General features: G+C 38.0%; 1 protein-coding gene across 1 annotated transcript in view; it reads left to right on the forward strand.

Moving 5' to 3' along the window:
• SLC30A9 (solute carrier family 30 member 9) overlaps positions 1–20,764 on the forward strand; it is a 176,653-nt gene that overhangs the window by 92,473 nt on the left and 63,416 nt on the right. The window contains exons 7-11 of the mRNA XM_007947175.1: positions 1,761–1,819; positions 6,117–6,184; positions 10,116–10,218; positions 14,196–14,251; positions 17,267–17,402. Coding sequence (XP_007945366.1) covers positions 1,761–1,819; positions 6,117–6,184; positions 10,116–10,218; positions 14,196–14,251; positions 17,267–17,402 — 422 coding nt within the window. The remainder of the gene's footprint in view (positions 1–1,760; positions 1,820–6,116; positions 6,185–10,115; positions 10,219–14,195; positions 14,252–17,266; positions 17,403–20,764) is intronic.

Consider the following 20,764-nt stretch of genomic DNA (forward strand, 5'->3'; position numbering starts at 1 on the left):
CAGTTATCACTACGGAAGTAGGATTGCCCAACCTTCCTTCCGAGGAGTGGCTGGTGGGTTTGAACCGCCAGCCTCCTGGTTAGCAGTCAAGTGCCGTAGGCACTATGCTACCAGGGTGGGATGCAATATCCTTATTCAGGTCACAGCCCTGATGTGTGATGTAAGAGGAGTTTCCCTGAGGTGTGGCTTGCATCACATTTTATTTTTTAAGAGAGGAAAGGAGACAGAAGTGAAAAAAGAAGGAGGGAGCTTAGTACTGCCAAGAAAGAAGAGCCAGGAATATAGTGGGTCCCAGCACTGAGAACCTCCTAGACCCTGGGGAAGTTTGCTGCCAAGACACATGGAGATCTCCAAAGAACATTGGGCAAACAGTTGTTGAAAGGAGGGAAGGCCCTCCCCTAGAGCTGGTCTCCTTAGTTAGGAATTCTAGAAGGCTGGTGGTTCAAACTCACCAGCTTCTCCTCAGAAGGAAGCTTGGGCAATTGACTTCCGTAGTGATACCACCTTGGAAACCCAGGAAGGGGTCGCTAGGAATCAGATCTGACTCGACGGCATTGAGTTTGTTTTTGGAAACTGTGAAAGAATAAGTTTCTGTTTGTTAAAGCCATCCACTCCTGGTATTTCTGTTGTAGCAGCCGTAGATAACCAAGACACTTTTCTTTGGAATGAGCACAAATAGAGATCTCTTCCAGTTGCTTGGCTGGGTAACTGCCTACCAAATTTCCTGGCATAGATGAGTGAGCGCTTCCAGCATTGCATCTGATTGTTGAAACATCTCAATTGATATTCTGTGAATTCCTGGAGCCTTGTTTATTGCCAGTGCCTTCAGTGCAGCTTGAACTTCTTCTTCCTTCAGTACCATCGGTTTTTGATCATATGTTGCCTCCTGAAGTGGCTGAATGTCAGCAAATTCTTTTTGGAACAGTGACTGTATTCTTTCTATCTTCTTTGAATGCTTCCTGTATCATTAAATGTTTTCCCCATAGAATTCTTCAATATTAACAACTTGAGACTTGACTTTTTTTCTTTAGTTCTTTCAGCTTGAGAAAATCCAAATGTGTTCTTCCCTTTTGGTTTTCTAACTCCGAATCTCTGCACATTTCATTATAATACTTTATTTTTATAATACTACTTTACTTTTTATAACACTTTGCTTTTCTTCTGAAGTCATCCTTTGAAATCTTTTGTTCAACCCTTTTATTTCATTGTTTTCTGTTTGCTTAAGTAAGTTTCATAGGCTCTTCTGATCTCTGTTTTGGTCTTTTCTTCCTTCCTGTCTTTTTAATGACTTTTTGCTATCTTCATGTGGAATGGCTTGGTGTCATTACACAACTTGTCTGGTTTTTGGTCATTTTTGCTTCATATTTGTTCTTGAAGGTATCTCTAAATTCATACACCATAGTTTATTTGGTTATCTCATAGAGTTTCAATTTTTTGGTATTAAAATAATGATACTATGACTACTAGTCTTGTATGTAGAGAAAATACTTAAAATACAAAAATTTGAAAAAGCACATTTTTCTTTTTTTAAACTTTGATCTAAAACATGAGAGATTATATAACTCAAATATCTTATTTAATACTGAGAAGAAAGTTCTATCAAGCTCCCTTTACGTTGTTGCATGTCAAGAATTCTTGTAATAATGTAGCTAATAGAGCATATTTAACATAGTCTTAAAGAGAATGATTATATTAATAAAAAAATGTGACTGATAAGAATATGTATGAAGGCAACTTGTTTTATAATTCTTTTTTTATAGGGCTATTTAGAAACCAAAAAATATTAAGAGAATATAAAGACTTCCTGGGAAACACCAAGGTAAGAATGTCTTTCTAATAGTGTCTGTGTGTATGTATACTACAAACTCCTGGTATTAGTTTTCTAGCATGTCTGTGGTCGTAATGCAGTAGTTTCTTGAACACATTATAATTTCCTGAGTTACAATCTAGTTGCCTGTGTCTCATTTTCTTGAAATTTAAAAACTTGGGCTGTGAGTTCTTAAACTCCTGTGTCATGAACCATAAGCATATAGCTAAAGATGTAGGAGAAGCTTTTATTTTCTTATAATTAGAAAGATTTAGCTCTCTCATGTATACCCTTAATTTTATTTGTCCTCTCTCCTACTCTTACCCTGGTCAAACCTTCAAACTGCCAACTGTCTGCCTGTACCCTGGAATTCAGCCATTGGAGAGGAAAATTACACAGCCATTTTAATTGACCTCTCTTTATTATATGACTATACAAAATGAATAGACATTCAGTATTACCTGATAGTCTTGGTAGACTTCCATTGTACATTTACTCTTCCATTCTGTACGATAACTTTTGTAAACCTTTTCTTCTCCTCCCAAACTTTCTATAGCTTCATTCTTTTCGCTTCAACTGATGACTATGCTTCATTATTTATTGGGAAAAATAAATAAATAAATAAATAAATGTAGTCTGATAAAAGTACCTTATTTTTTCATCACTAAGCTCACAAATTTATCTACTACATCTGTGCCAAAAACTCTGCTTTCATTTCTACTATAGTTGAAATATAGTCCTGTTCAGATTTATATAGCCAACCCTTCCTCTACTCTCATTCCCATCCCCTCTCATGTATACCAGTCCTTTGTTTCTTTAGTCATCCCCCTTTTCTCATGCATCATCTAGTTCTCCCTCGTTGTACATACAATTATACTTTAACCCATTTTAAGAACCAAGGAGCTCTGGTGGCGTAGCGCCTAAGGCATTTGCCTGCTAACCAGAAGGTTGGTAGTTCAAACCTACCAGCCACTCTGTGGAAAGAAGACTGGGCAATCTACTTCCTTAAAGATTTACCACCTCAGAAACCCAAAGGGGGTCCTATGAGTCGGAATTGACTTGATGACAGTGAGTTTTTTGGGTATTTTAAAAACCCTCTACTCTGTAGTCCCTCCAACTACTGCTACATTTCTGCTTCCTTTTTTAGCAGCATTTAAAATAAAAAAAAGTTGTCTATATTATTTTCTTCTGTGTCTCACCTCTTTTTTCTCTTTTGAATTCACTCCAGTCAGCCTGTCATCCCCCTTCCCCATCTGAAATGGTTCCTACCAAAATCATCAACACCTCCAAGATGCCAGGCAGTCTGTCCAGAGTTGACTTCGAATTTACTTTTAGCTGGGAGGGATCTCCCATCAAGAAGTTAATACTGTTTCTGGGGAAAAGGCCTCCTATGCAAACTGTCTTATCTCTGAGTGGAGTTTAAGACATTGCTGTCTTGTCATGAGATTTAAAAATTGGCAGTTGTGACAACTGTTGTTGTTGTGTTATTAGGTGCCGTTGACTGGTTTTGACTCATACTGACCTCATGAAACAACAGAACGAAACACGGTCATGTGACATCATCTCAATCCTTGCTATGCTTGAGCCTATTATTGTAGCCACTGTGTCAGTCCATCTCATTGAGGGTCTTCCTCTTTCTTGCTGACTCTCTACTTTGCCAAACGTGATGTCCTTCTCCAGGGAATGGCACCTTCTGATATACGTCAAAGTATGAAAGACAAAGACTTGCCATCCTTGCTTCTAAGGAACAGTCCAGCTGTATTTCCTATGCATCTTATTTGATGTGCTTTTCTTCTCTATCCATTATATTCAGACCCTCTTAATTTTCTTCGCCCTTTTGAGCCTTCTTACTCCAAGGCTGCAGTGATGGTGTGGACTTTCTTTAGTGGTAGAGCCTCCATAGTTTTTGAGCCTGCATTTGAATTCCTGTGCTACAGTGGCTGGTGCCACTCCCTCTTGCTGTGGAATGATGTAGGCAAGTGAGACCTGCTTCCTGGGAAGATTTTTTTTCCTATTCCTAACATCTCTTTCACATGGAGAATCATCCACATTAGATGCCTGAACTATAACTGCTGAATTCTGAAATCTGTGCCACTAGAGTCCTTTTGTTAACTTAATACTCCTTAGCTTTTCAGTATTCTAGTCCTTGAATAGAATTTCTTTCTATTATACACTGTGTGTGTGTGTGTGTGTGTGTGTGGTAGTAGTAGGATAAACCTTTAGTATTTTATTTCCCTGTTATTTTTAGAAATACTTGCTCTCCCACTGGATATGGTTGCTTTCTTTCTCTAACACCTATAAAGATAGTCCTGTTTGCTAGAATTAAACACCATGTTTATTTTTACTTATTTTTTGCTTTGTGACCCAGACTCTTCTTTTTCTGTGTTATTCTTCTTTGTCTTATGGGAGTTCCAGTAGTAAGATATATGAAGTTATGTTCTGCATCTGTAGTGTGGTCTCCTTAGAGCACCTAATTTTTCATTGTTCTGCCTCATTGTCTGGCTTCATTTTAACACATTTCTACTTTCTTATGCCTTCCTTTAGAATCGTAATTCCATGAATTTCTTAGAATTCAGACCACTGGAAGTACCTTTGCCTCCACCTGCAGTAACAGTTGTTGTGGGTAGGTGCTGTCAAGTTGATTCCAACGCATGGCAACCCCACGTATGGCGGAACAAAACAATGCCCAGTCCTGCACCATTCTCACCATCATTGGCATGCTTGAGCCCATTATTGCAGCCTCTGTGTCAATCCATCTCATTGAGGGTCTTTCCCTTTTTTGCTGACCCTCTACGTTACCAAGCATGATACCCTTCTCCAGGGAATGGTCCCTTCTGATAATATGACAAAAGTGTGTGAGAAGAAGTCTTTGGCCATTCCCCATTTTAAGGAGTGTTCTGGCTGTACTTCTTTTCTTCCAAGGCAAATCTGTTCCTTCTTTTGGTAGTCCATGGTATATTCTTTGCCAAAACCACAATTCAAATGCATCAATTCTTTTTTGAGCTTCCTTATTCTTTGTCCATCTTTCACATGCATATGAAGCTATAGAAAATACCATGGCTTGGGTCAGGCACACCTTAGTCTTCAAAGTGACATTTTTGCTCTTGAACACTTTAAAGAGGTCTTTTGCAGCAGATTTGCCCAGTGCATTGCACTGTCTGATTTCATGACCGCTGCTCCCATGGGCAGTGTTTGTGGTTCCAAGTAAAAGGAAATCCCTGACAACTTCAGTCTTTTCTCTGTTTATCATGATATCACTTATTGGTCCAGTTCTAAGGATTTTTTTTTTTCTTTTTATTGTGATTTGGGTGAAAATTTACAGAGCAAATACACTTTCCATTCAGCAGTTCACATACACTTTGTCTCATGACGTTGACCACAATTTAGCACAATGTAACATCTCCCCTCCCACTTCCTCCCGATAGTTACCTCTTCCCTGTGTCCATCCCTCCATTGAGGATTTTTGTTTTCTTTATGGTGGGTAATCCATACTGAAGGCTGTAGTCTTTGATCTTCATTACTAGGTGCTTCAAGTCTTCTTCACTTTCAGCAAGCAGGGTTGTGTCATCTGCTTATTGCAGGTTGTTAATGAGTCATCCTCCAGTCCTGATGCCGAGTTCTTCTACATATAGTCTACCTTCTAGGATTTCTTGCTCAGCATACAGATCGAATAACTGGTTAAAGGGTACCAACCTGACATACGTCTTTATTGATTTTTAAACCACGCAGTATTCCCTTATTCTATACTGTCCCCTGGTCTATGCACAAGTCCTCTTGAGCACAATTAAATTTTCTGGAATTTCCATTCCTTGCAGTATTATCCATAATATGTTAGGATCCACACAGTCAAATTGGAAGGAAGACTGGGCAATCTACTTCCGTAGAGATACCGCCTTGGAAACCCAAGGAGGGGTCACTGTGAGTCAGGATTTATTTGACAGCAGTGAGTTATTTTACACAGTCAGATGCCTTTGCATGGTCAGTAAAATACAGATAAACATCTTTCTGGTGTTTTTTGCCAGAAAGAAAGTATCACTTTGAAATGCACCTTACGTTGCTTTGAGTATTTTATACTGATTTTCCTGGGAGCCCTTACTGAAATCTATCTAAGTTTTCCACATTCATGTCAGTATTAATGAAACTTGTTGATCAGGAATAATTTTCAAAATACACAAAAATAGAAAAAATAAATTATTGATATACCATCACTCAGCGTCAATAATTGTCAGTTTTCTAGTGTGTTAGAGTCTGATGTGTTTGCTTCACTGACAAGTTTTTGAGGTTTTTTTCTTTATTTTTTTTTTTACAGCCACGTTCCAGAATGACATCGGTATTTCTCAAGGGACCAGGAAAAGTGGTGATGGTTGCCATTTGCATGTAAGTCCTGAAAAAAATAAGAAATGTATTATTGTTAATGTATGATCCTTGAATGTATAAATGTATTATTTGGTAGCTAGATAAAGAGCTAGAGGTTTATGTTGTTTTAGGAGGAAGATGAGTTAAGTCTTTGTTGCCAGTAAAGTTGTAGGAGTAGACTATGCATATATACCCAAGTTTATGCCATGTGTGTTTTTAATGTGGTTAAGATCTAAGAATAATTTCTACCTGAAAATCCTTTATCATTTTCATTGGCATTGATAGAAGTCTTTTTTTAAAAAAAGTGTGTGTGTGTGTGCGTTTGTCTATATATACATATACATATATATATATTTTTGTTGTTGTTGTTGTTATGTGCCATCGAGTCAGACCCGACTCATAGTGACCCCTCCTTGGGTTTTCGAGGCAGTATCACTACAGAACTAGTATGGAACTAGGTTGTCCCTTCTTTCTTCTGAGGAGTGGCTGATGGGTTTGAACTGCCAGCCTTCTGGTTAGCAATCAAGTGCCTTAGGCACTATGCTACCAGAGCTCCCATATATATATATATATATATATATATAGCAAAACCTGTTCCCATCCATAGTTATGAAGAATATATTTGAGGTTTTCTTCCCTTCTCTTTTTTCTTTTATCTTTTTGATGTATATTGTTTTGTTTAATCTTTATTTTAGGATGTATATATACATTAATTTGTTGTTTTGTCATACACACACACACACACACACACATATGTCTCAATCACATACCGTGATAAAGTCTTGAAATACAAAGATATTATGCATAATTCCTGTTTCCAAGATCATGAATAAAGCAGTGTAGGCTTAAGACTGAAGTGCATTAAAAGAGTATTGGTAAATTCCAGGATAATAAAGAGAAAACATTTGATGACTCTTTAATGATTTAGAATGTGTTAGTCCAGTGGGAGGGGTCAGGGATCCAGTGGAACACCATTCCTGACTGTGGAAGTAGCCTGAGAAAAGGCATAATGATTGGAATGGCTTGGCTATAATGAAAAGATTGTAAAGCAGAAGTATTAGGATATGGCATGATACAGTGCATTTATTTATTTATTTATTGATACAATGTATTTAGAGGCCAGTTGAGTCACAGTGGAGAGTGGACTAAAGGGACACTACACTACAGGAAGGCATTTACAATAATATAGATAAGGAATGATGATACGCTGGACTAGGATAGTGATTTTAGTGACCAAGAGGTGTGGGCAGATGAAAGAATTGCTTAGGAGGTAGCATCAACGTCTTTTAAGTTTCTAGCTTATGCAGTGTGATAGATACCTTTCACTGAGAGAAGGAACACTGAAAGGAGGGGCAGACTGGAAGCAGAGGAAGTGATGAATTCATTTTTGAGTCTGAGATATTTGTAGGTTTTTATTATTGTTAGATGCCATTGAATCAGTTCCAACTTACTTTGACCCTGTGCTGCACAGCAGAATGAAACACTGCCTGGTCCTGCGTTCATAATAATTGCTGTACTTGAACTCATCACTGTTGCCACTGTTAGTCCATCTCATTGAGGGCCTTCTTCCTCTTTTTCACGGACTCTCAGCTTTACCAAGTGTGATATCCTTCTCTAAGATTGGTCCCTTCTGACAACATGACCAAAGTACAAGAGGCTAAGTCTGGCCATTCTCACTCTAAGGAGCATTCTGGCTGTACTTCTTTCAAGACGGGTTTGTTCATTCTCCTAGCAATCCATGGTACTTTCAGTATTCTTCATGAACACTAAAATTCAATTGGATCAATTCTTTGTGGTTTTCCTTATTCATTGTCTAGCTCTCACATGCATGTGAGGCTACTGAAAATATCGTGACTTGGGCCAGGTGCCCCTTAGCCTTCAAAGTGACATCTTTGTTCTTTAACAGTTTAAAGAGGTCTTTTACAACAGATTTGTCCAGTATAATATGTTGTTTGATTTCTTGACTGCTGCTTCTAAGGGCATTGATTGTAGATCCAAGTGAATTGAAATCCTTGACAACACAACTTCAGTCTTTTCTCCGTTTATCATGATGTTGCTTATTGGTCTGGTTGTGAGGATTTTTGTTTTATGTTGAGGTGTCATCTGTACTGAAGACTGCAGTCTTTGATCCTCATCAGTAAGTGCTTCAATTCTTCTGCACTTTCAACAAGGGAAGCTGTGTCATCTGCATATTGTAGATTGTTAATGAGGCTTCTTCCAATCCTATATTATGCCAATTGACTTTGATGTACCTGAGACTATGGTCCTGAGCCCCTGAGGCCCAGTGACTTACTCCCTCAAGATGTTTGGTTATGGCTAAGTAGTTTTTATAACTTTGCCCTCTGTATGGTCTTCCGGATTCAAAGATACATGCTTTATTCATAGTGTATATAAATATATACATAGAAATATCCTCTGTCAAAGTTACATATATCCGTGGCTGTGGTCCCATTTGCCTTCCTATACTTAGTCAGTTTGCGTGTCTAGTAGATGGTCATTTAATTACTGTTACGATTTTGTATGTAATAGTATTTATCATTGTTGCCTTTAACTCTTGTGCTCCTTCCAGTGTCTTCCTTTGCCTTGATCATTTCGTGCTGACCTCCCCTTGTTGTGTGTTGCCTTTTCCTTCACCCAAGTTAACACATGTCCATCCTCTAGTTAGTGCTTTACCCTCCATTTCCTCCCACCCCCACTAATCTTCATATAATGTTTCTTCTGTGTGTAAACCTTTGCTTGACTTTTTATAGTAGTGGTCTCATACAGTATTTGTCCATTTTTTATTGAGTAACATCACTCTGCGTAATGTCCTTTAGGTTCATCCGTGTTATGAGGTGTTTTGGAGAGTCACCATTATTCTTTGACTTTGCATAGTATTGCAATGTGTGTATGTACCATGGTTTATTTATCCATTCATCCACTGATGACCACTTAGGTTGTTTCCATCTTTTTGCTATTGTGAATAATTCTGTAATGAACATGGGTGTGCATGTATCTGTGTCACAGCTCTTATTTCTCTAGGATTTATACCTAATAGTGTGATTTGCTGGGTCATACGGCATTTCTGTTTCTAATTTTTAAGAGAGTGCCATAATATATTTTACAGTGATTATTCCATTTTACAGTCCCATTGTTGATGATCTTAATAAGAGCAATCTAATAAGGGGTAGAAACAGAAGCCATTGTTTAGTGGCTTGAAGACTTGGTGCAAAGTGAGGAAAATAGAGACTGCAAGAATAGACAGAATTCTTTCAAGAAATTATCTGAAGGGGAAGTGAAGAGCAGAGGGTAGCTGGAAAGGGATATATACAATTTTCTCATTTATAAAATGGAGATATTAATATTTTATAATATACTTCTGTGAAAATTAAGTATTACATTTTGGTAAGTGACTAGTATAGCACCTTAGTCAATCACAGTAGTTGTTATTGTTGGAATCTTGAGCAACCAGCTTCCTCAGAGTGACTGTCTTTATTGTAGCATTTCTGGTCTTCTCCTGTGACCCTGAGGTGGCTTGGTCTAGTTTGGTCCTTCCTTCTTGCATCTGCTTACTGAAGTGAAGGTCCTCACCAAAGTCTTGCCATTGATACTGGCCTCCTAGACAGAGTGCAGACCCTCTCTCCCTACCTAAGACACAGAACTAACTTTCTTCTTTTGTCGTCTCTAAGCACATAGCACCCACTTTTCTCATGATATCTCAAAGTGCAAATAAGTAATTTGCTTAGTCATAGAATGCTTCTTCATTTAAGTACTCAATGATTATATAATCTGTGTTTTTCACATTTGTACTCTTGTTATCTATGTAGTAATAAGTTCTCTAAGGCTAGGGATTCTTTTTAATGTACTCTGCACAAAATCTAGTGTAAAGGTATATATATATAACCAATTAAATAAATTTTGGTGGAAATTTTATCAAAATCAATGCTGAATTGTTTTTTCCTTTCTCTCTTAGCAATGGATTAAACTGTTTCTTTAAATTTCTTGCCTGGGTTTATACTGGTTCAGCGAGTATGTTCTCAGAAGCTATACATTCATTATCTGATACATGTAATCAGGTAAGAGCTTGTAAAGGCTTCTTCTTAATAATTTTAAATTAATTATTATTATTATTTGGCTTTAGTCTAAAAGTTTATCTGTTTAAAAACTGAATGATTCCTATAATTGATTTATGGAAGAAAATGAAAATTTATTTTTTTCTGGGCAATGACATATATAGAAACATGATCATTGTATTTTAAAGGAGTTTTATAAGTATGCTTTAAGGAGCTCTAGTGGCACTGTTTTTAAAAGCATTCAGCTGCTAACCAAGAGATTGGTGGTTTGAACCAACCATCCATTCTGTGGGAGAAAGATGAGACAGTATCTTCTATAAAGATACACAGCCTTAGAAACTCTATGAGAAGTCTTACTCTGTCCTATAGGCTCACTGTGAGTCAATATTGACTCGATGGCAATGAGTTTTTGCAGTTATGCTTTAAGAACTTCAACAATGGAACATGAAGTATGGGATTATCCATCACTATTTGCACAGAGGTTTTTGTAGAAGGCATTCTTACATTAGGTAGGGATTTGGCCAATGAATTTAAGTTATTTGAATAAAATACAAAATAGTCATATATGACTGATGCTTAAAATGCTTTTTCATGTTAGACTATAGTGTGGGTTATTTTCTTTCAGTTTGCAAATGAAGAAGATGAAAATAACATTTTAAAAACTCCTTTGCCATAAATTGTCAATCTACAGACGTGAGCCTTTAATAATAAAATGAAAATTTTTGCTTATATATAATTTCACATATTAAAGAGTGTGGTGTAGTAAGACAAAATCTTCTCAGTATTAGTTTATGTATAGCCCTGTTATTGGAAGGACAGATTTTGGGATAACTTATAATAAAAGACACAGGCACAATAAGAATATGTAAAACAAGTTTAAAAATAATAAACAATAAAGTGTGGGGAGAGCACTCCTAACTAAAAATTAAAACTGAGAACTAGTCTAACTCACTCTCGAGTGAAAACCCTTTGTTGAATTAAGGAAGGAAGACAAGCATTTAGCATTAGTACTAACTTGAATTTCAGCCAATACTTAACACCTACTGAAACGAAGCCTGTTGCCATAAGCTGATTCCAACTCATTCTGACCAGATAGGACAGAGTAGAACTGCCTCTGAAGGTTTACAAGGCAGTAAATCTTTATGGAAGTAGACTATCACATCTTTCTCCCTAGGAGTGGGTGGTGAATTTGAACCATCGACCTTTTAGTTAGCAGCCAAGTGCTTCACCACTGCACCACCATGGCTCTGTCTTTGTAATGTTTTATCAGTCAGTAGTAGTGTGTGTAAAAGAGGGGTAGAGAGAGATACAAAACATGATCTTTATTTTGTTGAAAGCTTAACCGAACATTGGAAAATTGAAATGCAGAAATATTTGTACATATAAGCAAAGAGCTATATACCAGATTACTAGTCTCCATATTAAACCCACTGCTATCGAGTCGATTCTGACTCACAACAACCTATAGGACTGAGTAGAAAGAACTGCCCCATTAGGTTTCCAAGGCTGTAAATCTTTATGGAAACACACAGCCTTATCTTTCTTCTGTGGAGTGGCTGGTAGATTTGAACTGCCAATTTTGGTTAGCAGCCAAATGCCTTAACCACTGGTGCACCAGAGCTCCTTGTTGCCTTATTAGTTGTTATTAGAACACTGAAGATGGTTTAAGGGTTCATGAATGATTAAATAAATTATTATACTTGCTACCCTGGTATAGGAGCTCTGGTAGCATAGTGCCTAAGATCATGCTTTGTATCTGCCAGAAAGCTGGCGGATCAAACCACTAGCCACTCCTCAGAAGGAAGGTTGGGCACTCTACTTTCTGTAGTGATACCGCCTTGGAAGCCCAAGGGATGGTCGTTATGAGTCGGGTCCAACTTGACACCACATAACAACAGCCACCCTGAAATACTACTCGACACCACATAACAACAGCCACCCTGAAATGTTTATAAACAATATGTCAGACATGTATGTACTGACCTGAATTAATAATCATGATAAATTGAGTGAAAAAGCAAGTTGCATAATTCTATGTGTAGAGCTTACTTCGCCTTCTAGACATGCTGACTAATGGGGACTGAGCTTAGCCTTTTGCCATAAACAATTAAAAAACTAGCATATACATGAAACAGCTGTTTTCAGACATTTGACAGCAGCAGGCAAGACCATGATCCCTGAGAGAAGGGAAACAAATGAGTTGAGCTCTATGATTATCCTGGCTCTTTGCTTGGAGGCACATTAGGGACAATGGAGCTTGGTGGGAGATCTAGAAAGAATGTAACAATCTCATTGAGTTGAGAAGGCAGAGACCAGAGTTCAAGGGGCCCGAGGTGGCTAGAACTTACAAGGTAGAGTTCCACAGAGGAGAGAGGTACATAGAGAACTTTAGAAGTCTGCCTGGGGATTTCCTTGACTTTAGTGTTTGGGGAATGTTAAGGTACACCTACATAGGGTAAAGCTCCGTTGGTCTGGACGAAGAATGACTAGGGAGCAGAAAGCTGAGAAATTCCTAGGACTCAAACAAAGCCAGGAGACATTTGAGTTCTAACCAGCTGGGGTAGAGTTCTCATGGATCACCCAGGCCAATGGAATGGGTGTGCCTTAGTAGATCTGTTGCCGTAGAGTCGATTCCGACTCACAGAGACCCTATAGAAAATGACAGAACATAAGGTTTCCAAGGCTGTATGATCTTCATGACGTAATGTTTTTCAGATTTCTACATTCACTTCAAAGTAGAATGGTGAGGACTTCTAGGAATAGACATGCTAATATTGAAAGTTTCCAACAGATAACTCTTTAATAAAGGATAAGGAAGAAAAATCAATTAAATAGACAGGGAGAAATAAAAGAAAAGCAGGAAAGCTTGAAAGAAAGCAAGAAAGGAAAAGCGGGAAGGAGCGAAAGAAAGGAAGTTCGTACCCAAGATTAAAGACATTAACAGTTTGCCATAGTTATTTTGTTGTTTTAAAATAAGATAAAATTTTAGTTACAACTAATTCTACTTGTCTCTTCCTTTTCATACCCTAGATTAGTTTACCCCCTTTCAACATCTGTCCTTCATACTTTGATGTATTATATACATCCTTTGCATGTTTTTTTTTTAAATTATTTAAATGGTGATTTGGGTGAAAGTTTTCAGCGCAAATTCACTTTCCATACAGCAGCTCACATACACTTTGTCTCATGGCATTGGCTACAGTTTACCACAGTGCAACAGCTCCCCTCCCCATAGTTACCTCTTTCTTATTTCCTTCCCTCCATGCACTCTTACCCCCTGAGCTGTCTCCCTGTGCATCTTTGCATGGGTTTTAAAGTCTTAATTACAAAAGTATATACTCATATGCATTATATACTGTTGTGTATATCTTTAAATGTGTACTATCTTTGATTTATGTAGCTATCAAGTTTTTCTTTCTGTAAAAAATCAGACATTACCGACCATCCTAATACTACTTTCCTTCTCAGAAGTGTAACCATAGTTAAATATGTCTTCTTCCAGATCTTTTCCTCTGTTTAACAGTGTATTTCTAAAAACTACAGAATTATGTAGAATTTTTTCTAAACAGAAATTACTGTTTAATTTTTTTCTCTTTCTTTTTATTACTAGTATGTTAGGAACATTTCCCATGTCAGCAAACAAATATCTGCCCCAACCCTGTTCTTTTAAACTGCCGTAGAAGCAATTCATAGTTTGGCTATACCATCATTTATTTTACTATTCCTCATTAATGGATATTTAGGTTGCTTCCAAGTTTTTCATCATTATAAACAATGGTGCTTTAAACCCTTGTCAGTTCTTCTTTATTTCTCTAAGGTAAGTACTAAGAAGCAGAATTGCTAGGCCATGAGATTTGTCTATGCTAAGTGTTTCTTTGACATTGTCAAATTGTACGCTGAAGATTGACTTTACCATGTTACTTATACTCCTTATCTTGCTAATGATTACCACTTTTTTTTCTCCCCCCTCTTCTCCATAGGTTTTACTAGCATTGGGCATCAGTAAGTCTGTTCAAACACCAGATCCTACTCATCCGTAAGAACATTGCCTTTATTTTGTTTTTATTTGTTTTGGCAGCAAGTCATTGAAATAAAAAGCAGCTGAATTTGTGAAATTTCCTGCAATTTATATACCTGCAGTTTTGTGTTAAAGATTTGGTCATTACTTCTGTAGTGTGTAAAATGTAGGACTCACCGCTGTGTCAAAGTAAATTCAAGGTGTATAATTTGAAAATGAAGTTTAAAATTTTTATGCTTTGTAACACAGCATGGAGATTTTGTCATTTTCATATTTGATAATAACAGATTACATATTTTGATCTTAGAGTTGTGTTTTTCTTTCATCAAAGGAAACATATTCCAGATTTAGACTAATAGGCTACCAAAACTAAAATTTGGGTGATAATATGTGGTAAATCCATATTTATTTTAATCCTTCTGTTGTGATTTGGAAATAGTATTGTGTTGATACTTCAAAATTATCTATTTCTAAATTTTTATACTTTTTAGAATATATTGTTTTGAGTTGTATTAGTTATTTAAGACAAAGATTTTCTCTGTTGCTTCTTTAAGCATAGCCAACTAAATTTGATCAATCTTAAGTTAAAAAAAGTAATTTTATTTCTGTAATTTAGTCTATCTCTATGCTTTAAATATGCCTTTCTTTACTTGACTACAAAGCAGTAATATTTCCTTACAAATAATAGCATTTTGAATTTTCTGTAACTACCGAAAGCTATTGTAGAGAACCAGCGAATTATTAGAACCTTAATTACTAATTTCCGTTTTACTTTCTCAAGAAAAGTAATTTTTTTTCCTGACCAATTTTATATGCCAAAAATTTACAAACAAGGTTAACTTTTTAAATTTTAGTTTGTGAAGATTTCTTCTCAAGATATGTTCGATAGTCTGCACTGGTGCTATCCAGTAGAATTTTCTGTGATGATGGAAATACTCTGTATGTGTGCTATCCCATATACAGGTCACTGTATATGCTGTGAGGCACTTGAAATGTGGCTGGTATGACTGAAGAACTAAATATTTAATTTTTTTTTAGAAGAAAGTAAATATTTCTAAATGAAACTTGTAGAACACTTTCAATCTGTGAACTTTAACTTCCCTATGACAAGATTACATCTCTGCAAAAAGAATTCAAAGAACAGTTTTAATGAAGGATTTGTTTAAATATCCAACTGCTGGAAGGGTGCCATAGAGCTTGGGCTTGAAAGTAAAGTTTCCAGGAGATATTTTTATTAATTAATGAGTGATTCTTTACCTCATGTAAGGAGCTCTTGTGGTGTAGTGGGTAAGGCATTTGGCTGCTAACTAGAAGGTTGGTGATTCAAACCCATCAGCTGGTCTGCAGGAGGAAAATGAGGCAATCTACTTCTGTAAAGATTTACTGCCTTAGAAACCCAATGGGGGTGCAAAAACGGCAAGGAGGCCACATGTTCTGACCTCCTCTAATCTCACAAGAGGAAGACAGGATTACCAGCAGTAACCCAAGGCCTATTACTGCAAGGCCAGACATGTTGCCTCCCTCCAGCCCTTTCACCAACCGTTCCTCCCAAAGCACCCACCACCTCTCTCCTGGGTTCGATAATTCGCTGCAGTGACCACACAGAACTCACAGATTACAGGGTTTATTAGGGAAGCACCAGGCTACAACTCAAGTTCAGGAAGAACGCTCAGTCTCTCTCCCAGCCCACCGTCCCTCAGCCAAGAGTCTCTCACAGTCTCTTTCCCAGCAGTGCTGGTCCCTCGGTGTCTCACTCAGCAATGCATGTCTCTTGTGTCTCTTTCCCAGCAACGCGTGTTTCAGGAGCCCGTGTCTCTTTCAGCAGCACGTCTCCCTCAACCAGCAGTCAGAGAGAGTTCTGCCTCCAGGAGGTCTCCTTTAGAGCCCACAGGGTGGTCAAACTAGCCAATTATAGCGTCAGAACTCTAAGCACCTGAGAGAGAGTGGGCACCTCCCAGAACATTGTTTTGTGCCTCTCCCAACGGAAATATTCCAGGTGGACACCTTCAGCAATCAGGAGCTCCTCACTTGCTCATAGAAAATCCCACCTTGGAGTTTACAAAGACTTTCGGGTAGAAAAGCCACACAAAGTAATTTACTACACTGCAGGGGGTCACTATCAGTCAGAATTGACTTGATGGTACTAGGTTTGGTTTGGTTTTTACTTTATATGAATGGTAAATTTTTCAGTTTCTATAATGATTATTTTATTGGTGCTTACAGTAATAGAAAACAATGTACATGTTGGCCAAACATGCTGGGGAAATAATTGACTTCTTTTTTTTTTTCACAACAACAACAAAAAAAACCAACTCACTGCCATCGAGTTGGTCCCGACTCATAGTGACTCCTCCTTGGGTTTACAAGGCTGTATCTTTACGGAAGTAGACTGCCCGATCTTCCTTTCGAGGAGTGGCTGGTGGGTTTGAACCTTCAGCCTTCTGTTTAGCAGTCAAATGCCATAGGCACTACGCCACCAAACTCAGTGATTAAAAACCAACCTGAAAAGGGAAGCTCTTCGCCCGAGTAATAGTTGATAGTTGCTGTGTGCTGAACTATTCATAATCAGCAATAAATGTCTAGCATCAAATTATAGGTAATATAAATCATAGATAGGCTGCACATAGAGACCAAAATATTAATTAGAATCTGCATTGCATGGAAATTTAAATGTTACCCTGTTCATTAAATACGTAAGTGCATTTTAAAAACAGATGAAATTAATTTCGTCAGCATCTGTGGTACATAATAAGAAAGTAGCACTACTAGTTCCAAATAAACTGGAAAGAGATTAGAAAATAGCTGAATTGAATGATAGTCACTTTGTTTTTATAGAATTTCAAAGATCTTGTCACTTTTTCCACTTTCTGTACTATTTTCCTAATTGTATTTGAGTTTGAGACTTACAGTAATTAGACATGAAACTATAACATCTAGATGTTTGAAATTTTTTTTAATTGATGTATTAAGATAAATTTTAAAAAGAATCCATTTCTCTTTCTTGTGAACTATTTTATCTTCTTTATTTTTCAGATATGGATTTTCAAATATGCGCTATATTGCTTCACTAATTAGTGGTGTTGGTATTTTCATGATGGGTGCAGGACTGTCATGGTACCATGGAATCATAGGATTGCTTAATCCTCAACCTATGGAATCTCTCCTATGGGTAATCTTTTTTTCTTTTAAATTTCTTAGTTTAGAAGTATAGTCACGTGCCACATGCCACATAACATCCATTAGGGCAACATGTAACTACATATACCATGGTTCCAACCCTGGTAAAACCTGTATTATATAAAAAATTGAGGTATGCACTTTGGTTCTTAGTAACAAATAGGTGCTACTTTGTGACATGCATTTAAAGCATTATTATTATTCTAACTCTATTTGCATCTGGAAATGTTTCTTTAATTTTTTTATGTATAGAAAGGTGCATTATATACTATATACTAAGACAAACATTAAAGACACTCTGATGGTGCTGTGGTTAAAACATTGGGCTGCTAACCAGAACGTCAGCAGTTTGAACCCACCAGCCACTTCACAGGAGAAAGATAAGGCAGTCTGGTTCTGTAAAGATTTACAGCCTTGGAAACCATATGGGGCAGTTTTGCTCTGTTCTGTAGGGTCACTGTGAGTCAGAATCATCTCGATGACAGTGGGTGAGACAAACTTTTGACTTACATTAGATAGGAACCATACGTAACTGCTCTGATTATGTACAAATTCAACTTAAAAAAAGACTTAGGAATAGAACTCATTCATAATCTGGGGACTGCCTGTACATAATACAGTATTCACACAATATCCAAATCACATAATGTCCTATTTCATAGAACTTATCGTGGACATTAAGTGATGCATGACTGTAATATGAAATAGTGGTTTAAGTACAATGGAATGCTTTTGTGATGTTGGTGTTAAAGAGTGAGCCTAACATACTGTCTTTGTGATGGTGGGTTTTGGGGTTATGTATCTATAGTTTTGTGTTTTGGAGTAGGAATGGACGTGACCTGTGTATCTGTGTGAGTCAGTGATGTTGAACAAGAGAAGCTCTAGGTACAATTAGCCTTGCTTCCCCATATAAAATCTTGGTTGTATTCTTTAGTTTCTTTAATTATCATTGAATAACAAAAAACTCTGTTACTTTTTGTTCCAAGAAGAGTCTCATATCATAATTAAAATACCTAATTCCATGTAATACTCAGTAGATGGAACTGCATTTAAAATTACAGCATATTCTTTCTTTCATCTTGGTCCTTGCAGTAAGCCTGCAGTGGGGCAACTGGAGGATGGGAGAATGGTCACCTGTATTTCCCCACCTAGGCCTTTTACCTTTTTTTCCTACTCCCTAAGTTACCTCTAAGGAACTCTATTAGCACCAGACCTAAGGTATCTGCTAACCAGAAGGTTGGTATTCAAACCCACCAGCTGCTCTGCTGAAGCGAGACTGAGGAATCTACTTCTGTAAAGATTTTCCACCTTGGAAACCCAGTGGGGGTTGCTGTGAGTCAGATTTGACTCGATGGCAGTGGGTTTGTTTTGGTTCTGTTTAAGCTACTTCTGGGACTTCTGGTGGCCTAGTGCCTAAGGCATTTGACTGCTAACCAGAAGGTTGGAGGTTCAAACCCACCAGCTACTCTGCAGAAAGAAGACTGGATGATCTACTTCCGTAAAGATTTACAGCCTTGGAAATCCATTGGGAGTTGCTATGAGTTGGAATCAACTCAATGGCAGTGAGTTTGTTTTTTGTTTGAAACTACTTCTAAGGAGCCATGGTTGCATAATGGTTAAAGCACCCAGCTGCTGACTAAAGAAGTCTGTGGTTCAACCCCACCAACTGCTTCATGGGAGAGACTGCTTCTGTAAAGATTTATAGCCTTGGAAACCCTATGGGGCAGTTCTACTCTGTCCTTCCCATATGGTTACTATGAGTCAGAATCAACTTGACACAGTAGGTAAGCTGCCTTTGGCATTATTGCAAGTGAGAGCAGGAATAAAAAAGTCCTACTTTAATGGCACTGATATCATTTTGGATTGGTTTTCTCTGTCATTTGTGGATGTTTGTAGCTGTCTTTTTCTTTCATGGACACTTTTTCTTGGAGATTACCCTGATTGGCCTTTCTGACTGTAGCTCCTAACACAAGCAAAAATTGCTCATATAGCTTCCCTCTTTGCTTTTTCATCTCATAATGTAGCTCCAGGCTACTTGTGCTGAGTGTCTTGAATTTGGTAAAAAGGCTTTTAGGGCACATCATCTCTTTTCAGAAGATCCTTTCTGGAATCCAGTAGGTAGGTACCTTGAACACACTCAGTGGGAGTACAGTTTTTCCCCAAACACAATCATCTACTCTACTAACATTACCGATTATCATTTAGTGTTGTTACTGTTGTTCGGTGCCATCGAGTCGTCTTAGACTCATAGAGACCCTGTGCACAGCAGAACAAAACACTGCCCAGTGCTGCACCAGCTCTGTGATGTCTGCTATACTTGAACCCATCGCCACAGCCACTGTGTCGATCCATCTCGTTGAGGGCCTTCCCCTCTTTTGTCGACCTTCCACCTTACCAAGCATGACATCCTTCTCCAGGGAATGGTCCCCTTTGAAAATATGACCAAAATAAGTGAGACAAAGTCTGGCCAGTCTCATTTCCAAGGAGCATTCCAGCTGCACTTTCTTCAGGACAGATTTGTTAGCTCTTTTAGAAGTCCATGGTACTCTCAGCATTCTTCACCAGCACCACAACTCAAAAGCATCAACTCTTCTTTGGTCTCCCTTATTCATTGTCCAGGTCTCTCACATGCATATGAGGTGATTGAAAATATCATGGCTTGTATCAGGTGCACTCTAGTCCTCAAGGAAACATCTTTGCTCTTCAGCACTTGAAAGAGGTCTTTTGCAGCCAACTTGCCCAGTGCTATACGTCATCTGATGTCCTGACTACTGCTTCCATTGGCATTGATTGTAGAACCAGGCAATGTGAAGTCTTTGACAACCTCAATCTTTTCTCTATTTATGCTGCTTATAGGTCCAGTTGTGAGGATTTTTCATTTGTTTATTATTGTTGTTATTAGGTGCTGTCGAGTCATTTCCGACTCATAGCCACCCCATGCACAGCAGAAAGAAACACTGCCCAATCCCGCGCCACCTCCATGATCCCTGCTATACTTGAGCCCATCATCGCAGCCACCGTGTCACTCTATCTTGTTGAAGGCCTTCCCCTCTTTCATCGACCCTCACCTTACCAAGCATGACATCCTTTCCCAGGGAATGGCCCCTTCTGACAACATGACCAAGTAGGTGAGACGAAGTCTGGCCATTCTCGCTTCTAAGGAGCATTTTGGCTGCACTTCCTCCAGGACAGATCAGCATTCTTCGCCAGCACCACAACTCAAAAGCATCAACTCTTCTTTGGTCTTTGTTATTCTTTGTGCAGCTCTCACATGCATATGAGACAATTGGAAATATCATGGCTTGTGTCAGGCGCACCTTAGTCCTCAAGGAGATATCCTTGCTCCTCAGCACT

Source organism: Orycteropus afer, unplaced genomic scaffold (genome assembly GCF_000298275.1).
Source record: "Orycteropus afer afer isolate SDZICR_OR568_19922 unplaced genomic scaffold, OryAfe1.0 scaffold00176, whole genome shotgun sequence".
Classification (NCBI taxonomy): domain Eukaryota; kingdom Metazoa; phylum Chordata; class Mammalia; order Tubulidentata; family Orycteropodidae; genus Orycteropus; species Orycteropus afer.